This window comes from Antennarius striatus, chromosome 3 (genome assembly GCF_040054535.1).
Source record: "Antennarius striatus isolate MH-2024 chromosome 3, ASM4005453v1, whole genome shotgun sequence".
In the NCBI taxonomy this organism is placed as follows: domain Eukaryota; kingdom Metazoa; phylum Chordata; class Actinopteri; order Lophiiformes; family Antennariidae; genus Antennarius; species Antennarius striatus.
Genome location: NC_090778.1, coordinates 23,198,487 through 23,223,500, shown reverse-complemented (window position 1 = coordinate 23,223,500; position 25,014 = coordinate 23,198,487). Strand labels below are relative to the sequence as shown.

The 25,014-nt window shown below is 40.8% G+C and overlaps 1 protein-coding gene across 2 annotated transcripts; it reads right to left on the bottom strand.

Annotated features, from left to right (window-relative positions):
• Window positions 1-3,570: 3,570 nt before the first annotated feature.
• homer1b (homer scaffold protein 1b) lies at window positions 3,571-21,423 on the bottom strand. 2 transcript variants are annotated; one of them, XM_068310871.1, is made up of 9 exons: window positions 20,967-21,423; window positions 16,205-16,361; window positions 14,456-14,587; window positions 11,394-11,486; window positions 8,649-8,794; window positions 4,395-4,551; window positions 4,023-4,133; window positions 3,865-3,945; window positions 3,571-3,762 (listed from the first exon to the last, which is right to left on the bottom strand). In XM_068310871.1, exons 1-9 carry the CDS (start codon window positions 20,984-20,986, stop codon window positions 3,571-3,573), a joined length of 1,089 nt encoding a protein of 362 aa, XP_068166972.1. In that variant the 5' UTR covers window positions 20,987-21,423. The 2 variants fall into 2 exon arrangements, with proteins under 2 accessions (XP_068166972.1, XP_068166971.1); XM_068310870.1 differs by lacking the exon at window positions 20,967-21,423 and having other exon boundaries at window positions 16,205-16,675.
• Window positions 21,424-25,014: the final 3,591 nt, after the last annotated feature.

The following is a 25,014-nucleotide window of genomic DNA, read 5'->3' as shown; positions in this document are numbered from 1 at the left end:
TTCCTCTTGCTCTTGTGTTGAGAAGTCTTTTTGGATTAAATATGAAACATAACATTACTGTAGAGAGAACTAGCATGGGTGCACGGTATATAACAATATACAACTTGAAAATAGCTGATTGCTAAAGAAAGTTTATTATTTCTCTGGCAGAGAAAACCTGAGGCACTTTTACACGTGTAACTGTCCACACAAAGTTCTTCCATTATACCCTCATCATGTAGCACCAGACAAAGATCTAACCCTGATCTGATTCATAACTTAAACCTAGCCCAGGCCTTACCTAACTTGGTGTCATCATATGTCACCAGAGATGTTTCCCAAAAAATGTTAGTTCTAAGGTTTAAATTGCTCTGCGGAACATTGACCAACAGTTTGTGCTTAGCTTTTGGGAACTCGGCTCTGCGTGGACACAATTACCAGGAATCAGCCATTTATCCCCTGACTGACCTTATAAACGCTGTTGTGTGTTTAACACTGATCTATAAGTATCATTAACTCAGCTTGTTTGTCTGCTCATTGTTGTTTTTCGGTGCTTCATTTCTATAACTCTATCAATGCATTTCCAGCCAAATCATTTTGTGGTGTCTTCACTTCTGAAAGTCTATGTGGACCTTTTATTCACATTCTAAGACCCACCGTCCAAATAAGCCATTCAGTCACATGTGAAGTGCAATATCATATAGAGAAATACAGAAACAGGGATGAAGCAAGTAAATGATAATTAGCTGAGATTCATTACCCAAAACAACATGTATACTAAATGTTGCAGTTGTTTTTACATGTTATATAGGCAGACTGTTCTAAGAATACCTTTTTTTGCCTTTAATCCCACCTTTTTCATTCATTCAGATATTTTCATTAAAACTTTTCCCCTGCACTTGAATAAAGCTTGTAAAAGCAGTCCTCAGATTGTCTGATTTACTGTGTAATACTGTATGATGGTAATTATTCATATTTTGCAAAAACAAATAATTAAAAGGGGACAAATCAATTTTCACATGCTGAATTCTGTGGTAGCCGTATTTAAATGACATAACATTTCTCGGATCACAGAAATGTGTCTTCAGCCTTATGAAGATGACTTGGTTTGAATTCAGAAAAGAATTTTGTTTTTACTGAAGCACCAACAGGTCTGTCTCCTGATCATTTTCCACCAATTGGAAAAAACCTTTCACCTGCAATCACACAAGTCTCACACTTTACAAACATCATTAGCCTGAGGTACCTCTTTAATATCATGAATTCAAAATTACTTTAAATAGTCAAAAATATTGCCAGTCTTCTCATACCTCTAAATACAATAATTATAATAATTATAATAATAATTATAATAATAATACCTACATTTAAATACCATAAGTTACAAAACAGGAGAATGAAAAGCTTGTTATCCACTACTGTACAAAGGCATTCATTAACAATAGCATTAATGTCAAGATATTCCATCTCTGTTATTTGACTGTCAAAGTTAAACCAGAAAGAAAGAAAAAGGTAACTTTTCCCTTTACATGGATCTTATTCCAGTGTATTAACCTGTGTAACTAACTACAATATTTTAAGTACAGAATTATGCTGTGCTAATATTGAATGCAAATCTCTTGATATATAATGTGGTTACAACGGTGTAATAACAGTGTAAACGGTGCTCAATTCAGGGGTGATATAAGCAGCATTTCATGTGACAATATAGCTTTTTAGAATTCCAGGATTTAAAAGGAAAGTATTTTAATTTTTACCAGTAATGATGCCGTTTTATAAGTGTAGTTTTTTAAAAAGTTTAGCACAACAGTATGTGTTTACTTTGTGTTGTTACACATTTTAATACATATATTGAAGAGATTTTCATTGTTTATCTACAAACTAAATCCTCTATTATAACTATGATATACTTCTCCATGGGTTAATACACAACAATAAGCCACTGCAGGGAGTTACTGCATTTAAGTTGTCCATCCATTCATTTACAATACTATCATGGGTACAAAGTTGTTTTACAGGTCTATTATTATAACCTTAATGTTATATCCTGTGTACAAAAGAATAGAAACTTAGTACAGTTCTGGATTCACCCGTGAGGAGTGAAAATCTGTTGTCTGCTTCACTGAAGGTGGAGTTTATAAATATGTATATGACGCTCTATAAGCCCTTCATGATGCACTACTATGTCCAGACAGGGCTACCACACAGGTTTGCGGTCAACTGTAGTACACTTTCTATCGGATAGGGAGGATCATCTGAGTTGCATTTGACCAATTTACATGTCTCCTCTGAGTCAAGTACCTGATAGAGTTACATAGAGGTGTCATATAGAGCCTGTCTGGTATTGCTCAGTGTGTGTGTGTGTGTGTGTGTGTATATGTGCGTGTGTGTGTAGGCCCTGGTGTCCAAAAACAGGGTCTTTCTCTCACAGCACAAAACACAAACACATATCATATACAAACATGTGTCCATGTGTATGTGCTTTAAAGGCACACGCTAAGTCAAAGGTCAGGTCTTCTTCAGGAACACACATCACACTGAGCTTGGCAGGAAGACAGGGCTGTTTTCTGTGACAGTGGAAGCAGTCCGTATATAAGAATTCTCATCTCAAATTTAACACAAAGCACATGCCTTGTAAGATTTTGGTGACGTGAACAATACATCTGGAAGATTCGACGTTCCCTCTACCATGGTGGAGTTTAAATAGGCTGTGAATACATAGCAGTCATTCATTTCTGTGTGTCTGGGTTCTGGAGGAGCACTGATGTCATCCCAGGCCAATAGGTATGAGTGACTGACCGCTTTGCTGAGAGCTGCTTCTTCATTCTCCGTTTCCACTGACAGTCCACTGACAGCTGGAGCACAAAGCTGGAGCTGGTATGTATTTCTCCGCTCAGCACTTCTCTGTACAGCAAGTCACTTTGGATCAAAGCATCCGCTAGTAAGAGGACAATATTTTGGGAGGAAGGGGGGGGAGGATTTGGCAGCTTTGGCGCAGTCCTCTGAGTCTTTACAGTAATTATTTCCACATGACTTTCAACATTCCCCTTGGGAGGGCAGTTTAGAGAGGAAGAAAAGGTGTGTGTGTGTGTGTGTGTGTGTGTGTGTGTGTGTGTGTGTGTGTGTGTGTGTGTGTGTGTGTGTGTGTGTGTGTGTGTGTGTGTGTGTGTGTGTGTGTTTGTGCCAGTCGACAGATGGTACTGAGGCACAGTTCTCAGGTTACCTCATTGTGAGGGCTTGAGTGGGTGAATTTGGGGGGTAGTTGCAATGTACTGTGCAATGTAATGTACATTCTCTACACTGGAGAGATCAATTCTCTTAGGTTACGCCTACACTAGCCAATCAGAAGGCAGGATGAGGTAGTCCCTGTGGTTTTCAACTACAGGGGGTTTCTGCAGTTAGAGCTTGATGCCTGAAAGGCAGAGATGGGGAGTTCGAATTGGAATTGGGGCAGTGTAGTGACTCAGTATTCATATATATATATATGAGGTGTAGGAAGATGTGGCGTGGTGTGTTACATGAGTTGAGAGTGTTGGGGTGTAGATTAGGCTATTATATGGCTCTGTCTGTGACTACTGGGCAGCTTCGTCTCTAGCTGGCTTCCTCTATTAGCCGAGCCAAGGTGTCTCTGAGCTCCGTCAGCTCAAAGATCTTTCCATCCAGCAGCTCAAGCAGTGTCCGAAGGCTCTTCCTGAAATTCTCCTGCTCTTCCTGGTTCTCCTCCAACCGCTGCTCAGCTCCTGCCAGCTGCTCCTCCAGCACTCGGCTACGCAACTCCGTCTCCTACAGATGCAGAGATGATCGGCGGGTTATAACACTTACAGAAGACACAATTATGCTTTGGGGAACTGTGTTGTGATTTATAGACTATATCCTGTTGCTCACCTCTAGTTTTTGGGTTAGGGTATCTTTCTGCTCCATCAGGTCATTCATATTTTCCAATTCTTCTCTCAACTTTTCCATTTCCTGGATGATATAAAATCAATTAAAAGTCTGTGTAGCATGATTCCCACCCTACGACACATACAGGCACACACACTCACCTCTTCTTTATCCCTTAATGTATTCTCTAGTTCCTCTATGGTTTGGTTCAGTTCAGTCTTCTGGGATTTGATCACTGGAGTTTGGTTGCTCTGGCACTCAAGCTCTGTCACCTAAGGGGACAATATGTTTGGTCAGAGTCATATCTACAGGGAGGAAAATAGATCAATAGAATCCCAATGTCAAGCTATCCTTCATTTCTAGACTTCCTCTTCTATACACCATGTGCCAAAACTCAAGTCTCTTTTTTTTTTGTTGCTGTGCCACTCTCTTATCTTTAATTGTTACCATGCTTCCCATGTGATCAGTAACTCTGAACCAATTCCCTATTAACTCTTGAAAAGAGGAAAGAGTTTTTCTGTCCCATCCCTCACCCGTTTGTGAAGTCTCTCAGCCTCTTCCTGGTAAGCAGCCAGTTGTTGTTTCCACTGTTTGACGTTGGCTGTAGACTCCAGCAGTGCTGCTGTTAGCTTGGCATTGTTCCCCTTTAGTGCCTCCAGCTCAGCCTCCCAATGTTTTGTCATGGTGGGGCTACAGAATACGTACACATACAGTATGGGGAGATTAGATAAATGCATTGATGGATGTGAGCTGTGTATTTGTGAAAACTTATCATTTAGAGGTGAAAGTAAGTTTTGAATGTCAAATAATTAGCTTATAAAGACCATCCATCCATCCATCCATCCTTTCATTCATTCATCCACCCACCCACACACAGATGGCACTCACAGATGAGAAAATGAGAGATGCGGGGAGGTTTTCATTCAAGATTTACATAATCCCCACTCCATGTGTCTCATAGGTTGGATAGTGTATAAGAGACCTAACTGTTGTCCGGTGCCGACATCGAGTCAAGCTCTTTTGAAAAAGAACTCTTACTACCTTGTTCCTCACAGTAATTCCCCAAAAACATTAAAACAAAAGGAGCTTAGCACACTCAAGTACTGAAGAATTTTGTGTATGACCCCATCATAATGTGTGTTTTCATTTTTGTTCCACCCCCTCACTTTGACACACATATCTATGCTTAAGTACTGCAACAGAACTCCAATATGGCAATACACCCACTCTATGAAGCATGAGAGAGAAAACCCAGATCTAATTCACTCAGGACTCCCACGACGCCTTCAATTCTTACACAACAGCCACCCTCTGTGTGAGTGAAAGTGTGCCTGCATGTGTGACGCATAGATGGGAGGGAGAGGACACCTCATCCTACACATACACGTATCAACTGACACTCACACCACGCACACACACACATACACACATGGAGTGATGCTGTCACCAAAATACGCAGCCCCGCCAATGTATAAACCCCACACACCAGCTTGGAGAGCAGGAGAACAAGTGAGACATCAAGATGCGAAGATGGAGAAAGCATGGGAGATGAATGGAGAAAGAAATAAAGATGTGAAAAGAGCGGACGATATTTTGACAGTGATGTTCGTCTTCATTTAAAGATCCTGGCTGAAAAGTTCCAGAATCCTCACCGAAGACAGGAGAGAACTGAAAGTGTGAGAAATATATAGACGGTAAGTAGGCTGCCTCTGTCACTGAAACTGCACAATGTAAATATATTCTCACCAGGATTAGCTGTCTATGTATTCATATATTTTTATTTGTATTGTATTCGTGTTTTTAGTTGATAATTTGTTAAATAATGGTTTTGGTCATTGTTTCCTTTTGAAAAAAATATAATCATCCTTTTTTATTCTATATGTGATTCAGAAAACTGTCTGCAATAGTTTGCCAAGTAACACAGAATATTTCTCTACAAGAGATGGACAAGAACCAGATTTTGTGTGGCTTTCACTTGATTTTTTTAATGTATTTTGTTTTTTTCCACTTCCAATTTACCTTTTTGTTTCATGTATTTAATTGAACATGTTTTTTTTTTGTGGTTGGAAATATTCTGTACATATTGTTAACACACCATGACTCTTGAATAAAAAAATCAGTGCTCTGTTTTTTGTTTCACTTTTCTTGTTCAGTATGGAATAATTGTCATTCCAGGGTCAATAAAACTACCAAACACAGCAGAACTTGTATGACATTGATGATTTTCTACAGCATTTTTCTGTTTGTGTTATGTCTTGACTGGTGTGTGCTGTTAGGTATGTTCCTGCTCCGCACACAGAGCACTTCGGGAAGCACAGACCCAGTGCAGTTGCCATGGTAGCGCTACAGCAAGGGAGGCGCTCGTGGCACCCTGACGTGCATCTGCACCATCTCTGTTCGCACAAGCATATCACAAACCCATCGACGCACACTACCAACCTCCAACGCTAGAAGACCATTCACATAGAGCCAAAGCAGTCAAAACAACAGGTCTTCAAATATTTGGAAGATCATTGAAAAACAGCTCCATTGCAGACCTGCCAAGCACGCCTACATGCTGCAATATCACAGCTCACACACAACCGTGTCTCATCCTCCTCTCCTTTCTCTGCCCTCTGTGCCCACATGAAGCTACTGGCACAGCCCTGCTAAGCAGCAGTGTGGTGTAAATGTTATCATCTAATTCCAGAAATCCCACAATGAGACAAACCAAGACCACTGTAGAGGTCTGGTGCATATACACAGCAAACACCTGTGTGTACTGGTATGTTTCTATATATGTGTCAGAACCCTCATAAAGTCTCAGTGAAGTATACAGAACACTCCAGAAATTTCGATTATATGTTTATGTCAGATATTAAATAAATGAAAAGCTTACACATGAATAAAAAATGGATTTACGCATATGTCGCTATTGCAACTACCACAAAAGGTGATAGACATGTGACATGATGCACACATCGGAAATTAGATTCAACTGAAAAAGAGAGGGTTACAAAGTAACATATCTGCAAGGTTGCAGAATCGATTCCCTCTGCATAAAGCTATGAGAAAATGCAAGGCTGAAGCTGAGATTTGCTTGTAACATGTAATAAGTTGGCCACTGCGAATGTTGAGAGAGGACCCCGTCTCCCACGCATGCAGCATTAATAGACACATCAGCAGCAATGCTGCAGCAGGCAGTGGGTGTCCTCTTTCCATTCTCCCAGATCTGTGTGGCCTTACAGAGTTCATGATGAGAAACTAGGGACTTCTAGGCATTTGCACTTGACTTTTTTGCAGCTTCACAGATTTTAAAACGTTAATATAAAGATTCTTGAGTCTACGTATCTTAATAATTAGCTTTAATAGAAAAATTCTCAGACATTCATAAATATGCGAAAAGAATGATAATACATTAAGCAATTGATTGATATCTTTAATTAACACAAATCGCAGCCAAAGAAATAATGAAATGAGTAGCACAAGATTACAGAGATTTTACAAATGTCCTGTGTGTACAGTTGACTACAGATAATAGGAAATTAAACGTACATTTCCTTTGCTGAACAAAAAAATTTACAATACTATCATATCAAGACAAGCCATCGTCCAAACTGCCTGTTCTGTTATTTTTTTTATAGTGTGTGTGTGTGTGTGTGTGTGTGTGTGTGTGTGTGTGTGTGTTTGTGTGGGCGCGCATGTGGGCGTGTGTGTAGTTGGTGGCTGTTTAGGCAGCAGTGACTCATGTATAGACTTCATACAAAGCACCTCTCCTTCTTAGTCGTTCTCTCAATTTCCAATTTCTGACACACACACACACACACACACACACACACACACACACACACACACACACACACACACACACACACACACACACACAGTGCGTGTCTGTCCTGCTCATATTCTGCCTCCCACTACCCACAGTATGTTATATAAGTCTTATATAAATGCTTCATCGACACCTTTCCGGTTATGAACCTCACAGGCACACCTCTTCAAAGTGCATTATACAAATCACACATATTTACAGGGCACTCTGACCTCTTTATCTTACACAAACTAATGTATGTGAGCCACCACTGACAACACATAGAATATGAATTATCCATTTCAATATTCAGTGTCAAAAACAACAGGAATTAATACAACAGTATTGGTGCATGCATAGATACGTTATTGCATTGCAGTAAGCAAACACAAATGTCTAACTATTTGAATGTTTCCAAATCAGGCATGCTCAGATTGGACAACATAATGACGAAGAAACATTCCTGAGAAAAAGAACTACAGTAACACCTTTTGCTGGTCAATGTGAAATGTGTGAGTAAGAATATCAATGATATTATTCATTGCATTCATATTTCTCATATTTCTCTGAGTACTGTTTATTCATAGTTGTCTTTGTAAACAAGCACCTTCCCTATTGCTGACCTGCAATTAGGCTCTAATTGTCAGTTTTTGTTTATGATGCCGCAGTAGTCAGGACATCCCTATCAGAAAGAGAAGACCCGACAACTCTTAAATTGATCCCTAGAGAGGAAAAACATGAGAGAGCAGGAGTGAATAGAAGGAGAGCAACAATGCTGACATGCAACATATATATGGGTGCACTCAGATAAAAAAAAAGACATGCATGAAAGTCAAAGCATCTGTATCAAAGAATATTTTCTGTAAGATGTGTTTGATTAATGTCTTGTGAATTAAGACTGTCACAATGTGAAGAGGATTGTTAGACTGTAACATCTGCACTGTTGTAAACATGACAACATGGGGCCGTGAACACATCACGACCTGGGATGTACCTGTGTGCGAAGGCCAGTGCATTCTGTGCTGGCCCTGGAAGAGTGTCTGAATTGGGAGTTTCACAGATTTCATCTGTACCGTTGATATTTTCCATGGGTGGAGTCACCGGGGTCAAAGGTGATGACAGCTCACCTCCTGGAGACTCCTGTAGGTGGAAAGAAGTTTATAAGATTTTGTCTGTTAGGTGTGAAATTAATCAAACAAGATTGAAATTCATTTATCATAATTATAGGGAATGAAATGATTTTAAAGCTAAAAAATGTCCAATTTAGATGTGGTTGTGTATATATCACTTTAAATCAAGGGCAAACAAACTCAACAAGGGCCACATCAGCATAATGGATGTCCTCAAAGGGCCAGACGAACTTATAAATCTAATTAAATGTAATTCAATTTAATGTAAAATAAATCTAAAACAAATGTAACTATTCCTTAATGTTAACTAATTACTTATTCAAGTTACAAACATTACAGTTGAACAGTTGTTTACTTGTTTCTCTGTTATAACATAAATACTTTTAATCTGTCAGGTTATGAAACCCACATAACTCCATTAATCAAGGATCAAACTATCCAAGTGAATAAAAAAAATAACATTCAACACAAGTTAGGACATTAAGTTTGTTCACAACGTTTTTGTCAAAGTTAAAATGGGCTTGATTATTGTATTGTGGGAAATAAGTCAAAGCACACTTTTGACCTATTATTTTCCGACACTCTGACCTTTTATACTGTCGCGGGCCACATAAAATTATGTGACGGCCCACATTTGGCTCCTGGGCCTTGAGTGCTTTAAATCAACAGCCTAGCACATCTTCATTGTGTGTTTGTCTCTGGAACATTGGCCATTCCAAATTGCCCGTAGGAGTGAGTGTGAGCGAGCCAGGTTGTCTGTCTTTGTGTGTGGCTCCGCCATGCACCAGCGTTGTACCCAGAGTGTCCCCCACCTCACGCCCTATGCCAACTGGGATAGGCTCCAGCTCCCCGTGACCCACTGCGGTGGATACAGCGGTGATTACAAAATGAATGAATGAATTAGATAATATTTATTGAACATTGATTTATCTGAGTGTTCTTATCTAATCTTCAATTAAACAATAGAGGCAATATGCATACTTCAAACCTGTGAGTCAACATTAAAAAATGATCAAAGTTTGTTTGTGTGTTTAGAGCCAGTGGAGATGCCATGTCTCATGTTTAAAAACCTCTTACTGTTGTGCTGAAAATGTCTTAGTTAGCTCTTCACATGCCTGAAGGTCAGTAAAGAGCTTTCTACTGCACTGGGAAATTGCGGAATTACAGATTATGCTTATCTTTATAACCAATACAACCGAAGAATTGTACGAGAGACAAAATCATTTAGCTGATGCACGTACAGCACATAAAACAAAGCTATTAAGCCTACAGGCACGGGTACAATATAGTGATATAATGACAAGGCCTGCATGTCTCTAATGGACAAGAAGGAATTGGGAGATAAGAGACAGGGTATGGCAGACATTACATTTTGCGCTCCACATTCATTAGTGTAGCATTTAAAATCTGTTCATGAGTCACTTCCACTGGGGTCTGGTCTATTAGGACCAGGATACAGTACAGCTTCATATTTTCTCATTTTGTTTCATGAGAATAACTCCTCTCTCTCTCTCTTTTTGAGATTGAGAGGAAATAGAGAGCATCTGGAGGTTAGACAGAAAGCCAGTAGGCATGTTCAAGATTCAGAATGTTCAAAATGTTTATTGCCTCTCCAGTTGTATATGTAACACTAGTGGGAAATTCTTTGGCTTGGAGGAATAAAGCAGTAGTGAAACAGAGCAGCTCCAGCTACCCTAGACCACAGAAGAAGGCTGAAGCTTTTACCATTACTGTTCCTTCACCATTTACATTGGTGGTGGCCAGTACACATGAAGTCTTAAACCCCTTATGAGGGAGAACCTGCTTAAAACATCCTTTCGTGGACTGCAGCATTAATAGTGCAAGTATACTAAAACAAGTATAAGACTGCAGTGCATTGGGGGGCTTCTCCCTAACCTCCATAATGAACCAACAAGGACATGAAGGCTGTTAACAGCTTTTAAATTAAAGAACATATTTCTCTGGGGACTCTCATTTCCTCCGATGCAGTTACATATGCCCTAAAACACTCAGTGTAATATATTCCACACAAACAAATGCGTAACACACAGGGTAATTGAGTTCTTCAAGTTGTGTCAGACACGGCAATTCCCTGTGCTTTAATGTACAGGATGTAAACATATAGGGAAATTTATCACACTGGTGTGTTCTGTAGGGACTATTTTTCTTAATCTTGCTGTCGGGCGCTGTAATTTACTGAAGATCACTTACAGTATTTTTGCACTATAAGGCGCACTGGACTATAAGGAACACCTTCAATGAATGGCCTATTTTAAAACTTTTTTTCATATATAAGCGCACTGGATTATAAGGCGCACTGCCAGTTTTTGAGAAAATCAAAGGCTTCTGGGTTCGCCTTACAGTGCAGAAATTACTGTAATTGCATTTAACTTAATTTGTGTGGTGCACATTGTTAGTCATAACCTTTTTAGTCATTTAATCATCGTGAGGTATCATGAAACTGTTATGAAAAGTGCACAAGTTTTGAGAAAATGTTCCCAAAGTCAATGAGAAAAATGTAATGATAATAATGCCAAAGGGAAAATTCACTCTTTGATCATGAATGTGTCAACAAAAAAAATTGTTGGGATAGTCCGTACTCAGCATACCTGAGAGGGAGATGTGGCCATTTCCATCTTTTCTTGACTTTTCTCTTTAGCGAGCCGTGCAGCTTCTTTATATTCAGCAAACTTCTCTGCAAACTGAACACAGAGGACAGATATCAGTATGGGTTGTAACTCACGTGAGTAATGTGGATTATTCTGTTCAATAAAGTCCAACATGCATGGACACACACACAAACATACACACACACGCATGCACACGCACACACACAGACACACACACACACACACACACACACACACACACACACACACACACACACACACAAAGATCAGTATGCGCCAGGTCAGCTGTGAAGCCAGGGAAAAGATAGGCAGAGGCTGTTGCCAATAACAACCTGCAGTTGAACTTAGACAAGAAGCCCCTTACCCATAATGCCCCTGCAGTAACATGAGCTAAATAGGTCACTGTTGACTTGTCAATCACACACACACACACACACACACACACACACACACACACACACACACACACGCACACACACACACTTACGGCAAAGCAGACCATTATATTCATCTTGTGTTTTTTTTACAGTTGTCAGTGATTTAACTTTATATCAGGAGTTATTTTATTCATATTTGTTATTTTCGTGAAGACTAATGCAGTATGTCAAGCAAGCATGAAGCAGTAAAGTGAGCTCTGCTGAGAAACTTTGAGCAAATATAAACTCTCTCTCTCACCCACACACGCACACACGCACACAAACACACACACACACACACACACACACACACACACACACATAAACACACACGCACACACACGTATGCCTAATGTCCTTAAGGGTGTTGGTCATCACCGACTCTACTTCCACAGTGTTAAAGGAAAATTTAGAACTGCAGAGTGTTGAGAGAGAGGAAATCAAATTGACAACTCTGCTGGAGGAAGTCTTATGTCTGCCATTAGTAGAGTTGAAACAAGTAACTCAATATAATTTGATTTCAGTGTAATATTATAGTTTTGGTACAGTGATCTGAATGCAGTAGTTCTCAGTGTAAGTGCTTCAGGAGTGTGGACACTGCAGCTAAGTGAGACATGAATCCGATTATTTCAACTTTAAATCATAAAAGAAATCCTTCTAAGTGACCTGTAGGTGTTATAGTCCTTATTTATCCCCCCCAGACACTACATTAGTTGAATTCGAATTTATATAAATATGAAATTGGACAATTATACGGTGGCTCAGTGGTTGCTGCTGTCGCCTCACAACACGAAGGTTCGGGGTTTGATTCCTTTCTTTGCGGAATTTGGATGTTCACTCTAGGTTCTCTGAATTCTTTCAGACCTCCAAAAGTATATATTTTAGGTGGTCTGGTTACAGAAAAATTGTTCGTGTGTTTGCTTGTCTTTCACATGGCCCCGCAATGAGCTGGCATCTTATCCAGGGTGTACCCTGCCTTTCGCCCATAGCCAGCAGGGACAGGCTTGTAGACAAGACAATTGGAATCTTCTCGTCTATAGGAAGATGAATGGGGTTTTTTCCCAGTTATTTAATGACATAAATTAGCTATTAAATTGAATAGAATTTTGAATGTTTTTAATGTAAATGTAATATTTTTTTATAAAGTCTCTATAAATTATCAAGTGTTTGATACATCAAATTACACGTACATATATGTGGAGTATAAAAACCTTATTGAGACACATTAACCTATTGTGTTAGAGACGGGGATTCATTGAACAAAATTTATGGTGGATACAAAGTATAAAATGAAGTCCAATCCAATCCAATCCAAACTTTATTTGTTGAGCACTTTACCACAACCGCAGAAGTGGATATTAATTAAACTGGTGGAATAATACTGGAATAAGGGATACTGTATGTTATAAAGAACTGTATAAACCAGGGGTCTCCAAACTTTTTCCTGTAAGGGCCACATAACATTTCCCTTCTCTGTAACAGTAATAACTGTGACGACTCCAGGGGTGCCTAAATGTACACATTTATTGTCTTCCAGAACCAAATATTAATCACCCAGCAGAGGTTTTGGTTTGCAGGGAGATGGATGAAGTTGTGCTCTTTCCCTTGTTCCAAAACCAGCGCTAGTTTCACCTCAAATGCTTTTATGTGGGAATACTTGTCGCAAATAAGTTTTCCCTGGCCTCATAGATGTAGGTTAGGGCTGTTCAGCATTTCTGTCACTTCTTAAAAAGGCAAGGTGCCATTTCCATTCTGGACCGATCAGCTCTGGGCGTGCATTTTTCTGGTACTGTTAAGGGGGCCGTGCCAAATGTGGAGGCGGGCCGCATCCAGCCCGCAGGCCCTGGTTTGGGGACCCTGTTCTAAACAGTCTAAATGGAATTAGCAGATGAGGGTTGAGATATTTTTCAGGTTGTTAATTTGAGTCTTGCCTGAAAAAAGACAAAGCCCAACAAAGCCTGGTACTATCAGTATAATATATTGATCTGACTGCCTTCAGGACACAACTTACTACTGTCACATTGATATGATAGAGGAAATGTCTTCAATATCAGGTAAAACATATTGTTATAGTAGGCATCTTTATCCCTGCCTCCCTAGGAACAGAGGGTGTAATGTGTGTAATGTATATATTCCCTGGTTTGGTCGTACTGCGTGTCTGTGCGTGGGATGAGTTAAGACTGTTCATCTCGTGTCAGAGCTTAGCCATACTGCAGGGGTGAAAACCACCTCCTCCTCGGACACACACACACACACACACACATATGCATGTTCACGGGGACAGTATACATTACTTTTAGACAGAACACACAGAAAGCCTCATTAAGGCAACTGCCAGGCAGATTCTATGCTAGAAGCTCTGGCAAGTAAAGGTGAGATGTCATCCTCTCCCAGGGACAGGGTGAGAAAAAGAAAAGAGAAACCTCTCTGTGATTGATGCTAAAAGGCTCATAGCTCATAGATGTGCTGTGTGTGTGTGTGTGTGTGTGTGTGTGTGTGTGTGTGTGTGTGTGTGTGTGTGTGTGTGTGTGTGTGTGTGTGTGTGTGTGTGTGTGTGTGTGTGTGTGTGTGTGTGTGTGTGTGTGTGTGTGTGTGTGTGTGTGTGTGTGTGTGTGGTAAAAGTACCTTTGCTAGATGATGTTCAGTGGAGAACCCCAGGCCATAGACGGTGTTGGCTCGGCTGTCCGCCCACTGGCCAAACTTCTGTGAGGTCTTTGTAAATGACATGTTGGGACTGATCGTGCTGTTGATTATTGCCTGCAGGACAGATTTAACCCACTTAATGAACATTAAGTTATAATACAGTTTAATATATTAGTGTGTGCACCACAAAGTAAGGCTACTGATGAAAATCCCTTTAAAATAATATATTGCTTGTATGCCCATTAAAGGCTCAGCTGCACAATTACTATACGGTTTTGCAACATGTCATTAGTGTCACAATACACTGCTGCCTCTGCAGCGCAGTGCTGCACTATTAAAGAAATAATTACTTGATTAATCAATTATTCATGTGATAAAAATGTATCACCACACTGTAAAACTTTGCACAATATTCTGCTGCATTAATGTCATATGCTCACTGCAAATTATAGCTTTAGGTCTGCGCCCCCCAACATAATCAAATCTATGCTATAACATAAAGCTACAACGCTACTGTTGATAGAAATTTCTCATAGGGACAAACACGGAAGTGAGTTGGTGACCATGGAAAACGTAAAACACAGAGTCTGAAATGTGGTGAATGATGAAATACTGAGAGTTAAATGGTAAGAGAAGAAATACTACTTATTGTAGCCCCTTAAAAAAAAGACAACAAAGCATCGGTCTTAGCATGTCAGACTATCCAAAGTATGAGCTTTCCTCTGAGCCACAAGTCTATTCTGTTTTCAAAAAACTAATAAAAGCTTGTCAGTGAGCTGCACTGTTGAAGTTAAAATATATTGCTTCATTAGTGTGATATTACCATTTTTAATTATGATGGACTTGGGCAACCAAAGATGTCAAGAGCAGATTACTTTGAGTCCCATTGCACACCAAAACTACACCTGAAGGTTGTCAAATAATTGTTCCTGATGAAGTGCACAACATTTATGAATGATTTCTATATATATACATTTGGTTTAAATCAACAGACAGCAGTGTCAGATGGCTGTAAAAATTATAGAATATAGTGAACATTATTAATTTGAATAAGCCACTACCAAAGACTACCTCTAAATCTTACATAATCCAGTGTCCTTTATTAAATAACACTAAAGCAGAAAAAATAATGGCTAATCAACTTGCAGTGTTTGGTAATGTCTGCCATTCCAGTTGGTATCAATAAATATTGATGAGTTCATTAAAGGTAGCAGTCAGTGAGTGTGTTGCACGATTTAACACAATAGCTGATTGTTGTGATCAAATATCCTGAATCCAGGCTGGTCTGTAGAGAGAATTCAGGTCTTTCCTTAGTCGTAAGTAAACTTTTTTTTTTTTTTGCACCATTCTCATCAAACATATCTCAGCTGGGTGATGAACAAGAGTATCTTGGACTATAAGTGTAAATTCTGTAGTCTAGACAGAAACACACATATAATGTACAATGCATGCACAAAATGAAACGTGACCAGGATCAGTATAAGGATGGGCTGCAATGAGCTTTTTAATGATGAGTTTATACAATAGCTCACAGAGCAGAGTTTATAAGCACCATTAACACTAAGCATCATTAAAAAGACTACTGGAAGGACTTGACATGGCATCTTTATAAATTTCAAATTAAAACAAATAAATAAATTGCACAATAGATGTAGTGAGAGAGGTCCAATGTCATTTATATTTAATGTTGGAAAGAGTGTGAAAGGTGAACATTAATAATCAACCACTCACCTTCGTGCCATCCAGACTGATGATGCGATAGACATTGCGAGTGCTGTCGTAGAAATAGGAGACAGTGACGGCATGCTTGCTGGTGGGCAGCCAGTTCTTCTTGGTGTTGGGATCAATCTGGAAGACGTGGGCCCGTGTGCTGTAGATGGGCTGCTCCCTAAAGGAGACGAAGAAGAAGTTATGAACCTCTTTGTGCCGCAACACCAACGTCTCACCAAAACCAACGCCAGCACCAAAACTCCTGCTGTCAATAGGGGAGTCAGATCGCCCTGGCAACCGAATGACTGACTCGCCATACTCCATAGTTACACCACAGAAAGAAAGGTTGTAAGCGGGCTACAACATATAATCATGACCTTATATAAAAGCTACACATACAAATTAAGACTACACATTCTGTCCCATATTGTCTCCCTATCTGCTAAATGCAGGCAGCGCTTCAACAGCAGCCCTCTCCCACTGACTGAGGCAGCGTCTTCTCTCAATGCTCTGATATGGGAATGCCTACAGCATGGAGTGAGGGTCACACAGGGGAGTGCAGGGGAAAGGAGAGGATTTAGGGCTAAATTTAGACAGTAGGCCATGGTTGACTACCACAGACATACCCCTCAGAGCTGCAGTTTACACACACACACACACACACACACACACACACACACACACACACACACACACACACACACACACACACACACATACACACACACACACGCACACACACAATGCATGCACATATATAAACATGCTCATACCATCACACAGACATGATTGAATAAACTTATATTTACATTTGAATGTGTATTTCAATTTCTTTATGTGTAGCTGGGGATCAGCAGATGTTCAAAACTCAATGATGGTCTAGGTTAGACTCGATTTGATTCTTGATTGACATCTGTGTGGCGCTCAAATCAGTTAATATTCACCTCTGAATTCACATTTTTAATTTTATGGATTATTAGGGCCACCTCTGTTTGCTGACAATCCATTCATACATCACTCATGTGCATCATTTATCTTTGCATCCATTTATCCCCCATTCCTTGAGTTGCTGTCACAATGCCCTCATATTCCAGCATTGTTGGGTTTCTCGGGTAAAATCTACAGTCAGTACACACACAAACACACTTGGAGCACAGGGTGCAGAGGGAGATATTCTGGGTTGGCAGTGCTTGCAGAGCAGGAGATAGAGAAATGCTTACACCGCACTAAGGGGGTGATGGGGGACATCAAAGGCTTGCTGTATAAATGAATATTAAATTTCAGCAGCAGTACCCCTCCTGAGTGTGATTAGCCAAGACTGGGAAAGAAAGAAAAAACATGGAGACAGGGAGACAGAGGAGAAGAGTTAGACAGGAGGAGAAAGAGAATGATGAGGAGTGTGGGAAGTTAGAGAATGAATCTGGGAAGGTTAATGTTGCTCTGCAAAGCTGCTTGTGGAATGCTGTGTGCAAATTATCATAATCATTGACAGCAGCGTAAGTGACAGTGAGTCATTTCAATTCTCTCCCTGTGCACATCACAAAACCATGGCCTGCCCGTATGATCTGTGCCGTAGCCGCTTAGAAACCAGCATTTTTTAAATTGTATAATATGATGAAGCTGTGGCAAATCTTGTACTTCTAATTTATTGTGTTTGTACCAAACACAGCAATGCTCCTGTGCTTTGAATTTTCAGCGCCTCAGCCAAAGCATTTTGTTCCAAAATGACACCCACCAGTTGTCAAAAAAAGCAATATCTACTCCTACAACTGAACTTTTAAAAAAATGCCAAAAATGATGGAGTGCAATTCCATCCTTAATATCAGATTCATCATGAAACACTCCTTACTTTGTTGTGCATTAAGTCTGTTAAGAACTAACAGCCTGGTGGAGTTGAAGGTAATAGGAATGCATGGAAGTCCTCATGGAGCCTGTTGACCTTCTTAAAATGTAGTTATGAACTCTGGTGGGATATAGGCTGCATGGGAGCTACACAAATTTGGCAATTAAGACACAGTGAAAGCTGTAGGGAAAGCCTTAAGATGCTATCTATCTTGCATTATCATGAAGGAAGTGCTCATCATACTTTGAGAGGCTGAATAATATGAGGAGGAGTAAAGGAAAACTGAATGTGAAAGCAAGGGGCCAACCTTTCTTTCACACTCACTTTTCCTTTATTCATCTGAGCGATGACAACGAGTGTAGGGGAGAAATTGTGGAGGAGGAGGAAGAGGAGGAGGAAGTGTTTATGATGTTACGTGGGACAGGACGGCAGGTGATATAACATGAATGTTCAAAGGGAAAGAAGTGTAGGTGAAGGTTTAGAAGACGATCAAGACAACCGACTCCTGCAGGTTGAGAAGCACAGACACTTTTGCTGTTTTCTGTGTTGTGGAGTTAACTCTGCCATATCCACAGGTTAATACCAGTTTTGTAACTTCTCCTCTCGTTCATGTTCTAAAAACATCAATCTTTCTTTGTAGCTTATCCAAATATTATTTCAGCGGTTTCTTTGATATTTTTGGTTTATTCAACTCAAACATCTCTTAAAGCTATCGGATCACATGAACCTTTCACCCACACTACCGCTTTCCATATTCCATGTGTTTGAATTATTGAGCTAATGCAAACACCTAACTTTTACACTTAACTAAGATATTGATCAGCCCTGTACCGAAGCCTGAAGGGCATTTCACATGAACACACACACACCCATACAAACATATATTGCATGTGCATCTCCAGCAGTGGCAACAGGTGTTCCTTATACAATACATCTTGTGCAGGGGTTTGATGCACAAAGGTGAACATGAGTCACGACGTACAACAAAACAGCTTACATGCACTCATGTGCATTTTTTGAAACCACAAAAGGTTCCATTTTATTTTCTTTAGTGTGTAACTTTTGCTCCTGCCCTTCTTTCTGCAAACACTGACAGAAAGAGGAACATAATGAAACGATCCATCTCAGGAGATCTTGCTTTCTCTCACCACGTCCACCTCTACCTCGCCTCCCCTTTTAAAGGTGTCCTTGTTTCCTGAGCATCATTAATTCAAAAGACTGGAGCTCAGCAATTGGGGTTTAAAGGGAGGTAGATCTTATTTAAGGTGGAGAGGGGTCCCTAATGATAGAGCCCCTTGATACTTCAGCTACTGAGAGCAGCTTGGATGACCCGAGATGTGCCTGAAAACACACAGAATCTCTTACACACCCACACAAGCAAAGACAAAGATGGGGAGAGAAACTGAGTCCATCTGTGCATTGATTGTATTTGCCCAAGGAAGTGAGAACGCACCACAGAGAATGTTTATAAGCATATCCAGTTCTTGTCCAACACTAATGTTCTCCTCTGTGCTATTACAGTTAGAGCTGTAGAGGTATTCAGTCAGTCACAAGGCTGGAAGTGAATATAATTCTGTCTTCACACTACTGTACTTCAACATAGGCATGGACACAACATACCCACAGCTATGTGCATCTACTGTACCTCTTCAGGCTGTACCTGCACATATTGGGATGTCAATGAGCTCAGAGCAAGCAGCATCGTGCTTTTGAGTCACAGTTTACAATTTATTCCATTGTAGAGTCAATTGAGTCATTGATTCAGTTGCATAACAGTAACTTCAGCACCGTTATGGTAGAGCCCAAAAGCTAAGTGGAGACCGCTGAATGATGTGTTGCCTACACTGTAGGAGGAAGAGTGGGAACCTGGGATACCTCCAGTGTATCATTAATAGTTAATGCAGGACTTCTGGTTGGTGCCTTGAAATTGTACTATACGTGTGCCATATTGTTAATCTCCTGCTGGGCAATTAATCGCATGAACTGGGGGAGACAGCTGTTAATGGATGGCAGGGTAGGAGGGAGAAACGGAAACTGAACACAGGGTTAGGGGACAGGCAAATGAGCAATGCTGTGCTCTAGGGGGTTATTCCACTGATGGGTGCCTGTCGATGGGTACGGTGGCAATCGCTGTGCTCTCATAGAGACAGGAAGTCTCTTTCTGTCACTCGAGCTGAGTGCAGCATTGTGGCTATTTACATTCCCATAGTTCTACCACTAAGTTGTTAGCAAACCTTCTCAAGAGCAGGACAAGGAACAGGATGTACATTTAAATAAACCACAGATCTGCTTGAGGATCTGCAGGTGGTACTCATGCTTTCTTTCAGAATTACATAACTATCTCCAGTGTAGATGGGTAATGAACAGTGGGACTGAAATACCAAGAAATACCAGCCATTTAAAAAACTTTGTCATTGTCCTAGTGATTGATTGGAGGAATTTAACCATTTCTTTGTTATGGCAAGATCACCACGAATACCTGTAATAATCCAGTGATAGTTCAACTTTGGGGACAGCTAAACTCCCTAGTTTAATCCTTTAAAGTTTGAGGATGAGGGAACTTCATCTCGAGCAATTATGTGTCAACATGTTGGGCCTGATGTGTATTTCTATTCCACCAGTCACTGGATATTCTGAAGTGAAAGGGCAATAAGTTGCTTCCTTGTGTCTCCGAATTTGTGGTTTTCATGTGCATCTCATTAGACCTGAATGTTCAATCCCACTTGTCACATAGCACTAACACATGTATTCACTATGGGATTGAAAATATTCACCATGTGTTAAAATGGAGAAGCAGACGGGTACATTTTGACAGACACGCCTGGGTCAATACAGTATTATGCTTGTTATGATGACAGGGAAGTTCAATACCCTGTGAATGATCTTGACTGGAATACAAACATGAGGGTAGGTCACCCTGTAAATAATAATCCCACTTACCCCATTGTTGTGGCTGACATTAAAGGTGACACCTGACTAGCGATCCTTTTCGCTGGCAATAAAAACGGATCTCTCGGATTGGATGCTGCGTATGAAGGTCTTCTCTCTACGCGACGGATTTCAATCTATCACCGTCGGTGCGTCTGCAAGAATTTGATGACAACTGCTCCATTCCCTTCCACTGTCACCACGCAAAATCACACATATGTGTCATTCTGCACATGGCACTGAACGCAGATCTTCTCGACCTTTAGTGTTGTAGGGTTCGGTGATGGGGAAGCAGCAGCAGTGGCGCGGTAAGAGATTCAGGACGAAGCCCGATGGAGAATCCGACAGGCGCCTTGCTGTTTGTCGCGTAAATGACAGATCCTCGCTGGTGAAGGTGGAGAAGCCCCGCTGTCTAACCTGAGAAAGACAATCCTCATTTACTCATGTGGCCAACAGTTAACGCACAGCCTCACACCGTTCCAAGCGCGTCTCTCCCTCTCTCTCTTATTACCATACACTCACATGTTACACCCCCACTCTCCCCCAGACTAGAGCTATTTCACAGTTCATACGGACTCCCAGTGTTTCAAACGCGGCTCTACAATAAAGACCATTGGTTTGTCGTGCGCTTCTGAGGACTAACCGCGTCACATCACCGTGTGACTTTCACCTCCGTGACGCTCTCTTTACCGATGCTTGGGATGTCAACTCTTTTAATTACATACATGGAAATAACCCGCAGTTTGTATGTAGCAGCCGTGCATTACGTGAGCGGTATTGATCTGAGTCTAACTACAGACCCGAACGTGTACCCCGCCCCCAAACCGCTCCCCATCTGGCTGATGAATCTGCTTCACTCCCACTCAGCTGTCAGCACCGAAATGCCTACGTCACGACACCGTCCTCCGCAGTGACGTCACTCGGTGCTCAGGGGACTGATGCCGTTTGATGCTTTGTTGTTCTTAATTTGTTAGATTAACCAGTTTTTCCCAAATGCTGAAGAATCCTTATTATAAAGCAGTAACATGTGATTTGGCATCTTATATTTTCTGGATAAAATTGCAGTGTACGTTGAATGTCCACTACTGGGTTCAGGGAAGCAGGTTAATTCTTTCTTAAATAGACTAGAACACAGTTAAGTCATATAAAACTCAATAAGCAATTATGATCATGCTCAATGACATATTTGTCTGTAATTTAGCGCTAGCCAACAAATATGGGTTTAATAAACCAATTTTAGATATGCGCCTTTATCAAGAGAATATTTATCATAGTTGTTTGTGTTGTTGTTTACTCCTTTATCCAGTTCCTTAATATTTTTTATATGTTCATGTTTTGATCTCTTTAACTTACACTCCTAATGGAAGGCAACACTAAGATTTAGTAAAAGACCCAGTGAAATACTTTTAAAGTTCATAGACAACACAAATAGGAGTTCAGGTACTCAAGTAAACTTTTCCCATGACAGGTGGGTGAAATAATGGGTTTGAAGGAAAAATAGTTTCAGGAAGATAGTGTCATTTTAAATTATGCTGTAAACTGTCTTCTTCTTCTTCTTCTTTTCCTTTCAGCTTCTCCCTTCAGGGGTCGCCACAGCGAATCAGTTGCCTCCATCTAACCCTGTCTTCTGCATCCTCTTCTCTCACACCAACTACCTTCATGTCCTCTTTCACTACATCCATGAACCTCCTCTTTGGTCTTCCTCTAGGCCTCCTGCCTGGCAGTTCAAAACTCAGCATCCTTCTACCAATATATTCACTATCTCTCCTCTGACCAGGTTTATACCATCTCAGTCTGACCTCTCTGATTTTATCTCCAAAACCTCTAACATGTGCTGTCCCTCTGATGTCTCATTCCTGATCCTATCCTTCCTGGTCATTCCAAAAGAGAACCTCAGCATCCTCATCTCTGCTACCTCCAGCTCTGTCTCCTGTCTTTTCCTCAGTGACACTGTCTCTAGACCAAACAACATCGCTGGTCTCACCACAGTTTTGTTCACCTTTCCTTTCATTTTAGCTGAAACTCTTCTATCACACATCACACCTGACACTTTTCTCCACCCGTTCCATCCTGCCTGTACATGCTTCTTCACCTCTTTTCCACACTCTCCATTGCTCTGGACTGTTGACACTAATTACTTAAAATCCTCCATCTTCTTGATCTCCTCTCCCTGTAACATCACTCTTCTACTTGGGTTCCTCTCATTCACACACATGTACTCTGTCTTACTCTTCTAGTCTTTGTTCTCATTTTCCTCGTTCATCAACTCTTCAAAGTACTCTTTCCATCTTCCCATCACACTACTGGCACCTGTCAATAGACTTCCATCCCTATCCTTAATCACCCTAACCTGCTGCACTTCCTTCCCATCTCTGTCTCTCTGTTAGAATAATGTATATAAGTTATCGCATATTTACTCTTTTATTTTCCTTTATTCTTTGTATTACACCCCATGACCACATAAATGTTTATATCTGTGTGTAAGTGTTTTTCTATGTATTGAGTTATTTTTTCAGGGAGACAACATCAGCAATGGGATCACTGGAGTGATGGTAGAGGTCCCTTGAGCAGGATGTGACCTCTGAACTGTTAATTAGGAACTCTTCTCAGTCCTCTCAGTGTCCCACTTCTCCTTAGTTAACCTCTTTCTCGGTATACACTCCTGTATCTCCTCATTCCACCACCAAGTCTCCTTATCTACTTTCCTTCCAGATGACACACCAAGTACTCTCCTACCTGTCTCCCTGATCACATTAGCTGTAGTTGTCCAGTCATCTGGTAGCACCTCCTGACCACCCAGAGCCTGTCTTAACTCCTTCCTAAAAGTCATGCAACACTCTTTCCTTTTCAACTTCCACCATTTCGTCCTCTGCTCTGCCTTTGCCTTCTTCATCTTCCTCACCACCAGAGTCATCCTACACACCACCATCCTATGCTGTTTGGCTACACTCTTGCCTACCACTACTTTGCAATCACTGATCTCCTTCAGATTACACCGTCTACACAAGATGTAGTCTACCTGTGTGCTCCTACCTCCACTTTTATAGGTCACCCTATGTTCCTGCCTCTTCTGGAAGAAAGTGTTCACTGTAGCCGTTTCCATCCTTTTTGCAAAGTCAACCACCATCTGTCCTTCTGCGTTCCTCTCCTGGATACCAAACCTGCCCATCACCTCCTCATCACCTCTGCTTCCTGCACCAACATGTCCATTGACGTCTGCAACAATTACAACTTTCTCACTTCTAGGTATGCTCTGCATCACTTCATCAAAGTCCAGCCAGAATTTCTCCTTCTCCTCCAACTCACTTCCTACCTGTGGAGCATACCCACTAACAGCATTGAACATCACACCTTCTATTTCTAGCTTCAGACTCATCACTCTATCTGACACTCTTTTTACCTCCAAGACATACATAACAAACTCCTTCAAGATAACTCCTACTCCATTTCTCTTCCTAGCTACACCATGATAGAACAACTTGAACCCTGCTCCTAGACTTCTAACCTTGCTACCTTTCCACGATGTCAACCAACTCTCTACCTTTTCCTGTCATAGTTCCAACATTAAACGTCCCTACTCTCAGTCCTATACTCTTGGCGAACACACTTTCCTCCTCTCCGTCTTCGACCAAAAGTAGTCCAATGTCCACCGGCACCCTGTAGGTGAACAGCACCGATGGAGGCCATTGTGAACCCAGGCCTCAACCGATCTGGTATGGAAGTCATAGATTTGATTTGGCAAATGTTTTATGTCGGATGCCCTTTCTGACACAACCCTCTGTATTTATCCGGGCTTGGGACCAGCACAATAAGACACTGGCTTGTGTCCTCTTGAAGCTACATTATGCTGTAAATTGTGTTATAAGTAATTAATATCTGTCAAGCCTTCTCATTTACTGTCATGCAATCATAATATGTCATGCTGGATTTTTGAATACAAAAATTCTTGAATTTGTTCGGAAGATGATGAATATTTGCACACAACAGCAGCTGTGATTTCATTAGCAGCAGGCACAAGACAAAGTTCTAAATTTAAATTAACGTGTGTAAATATGAAGGC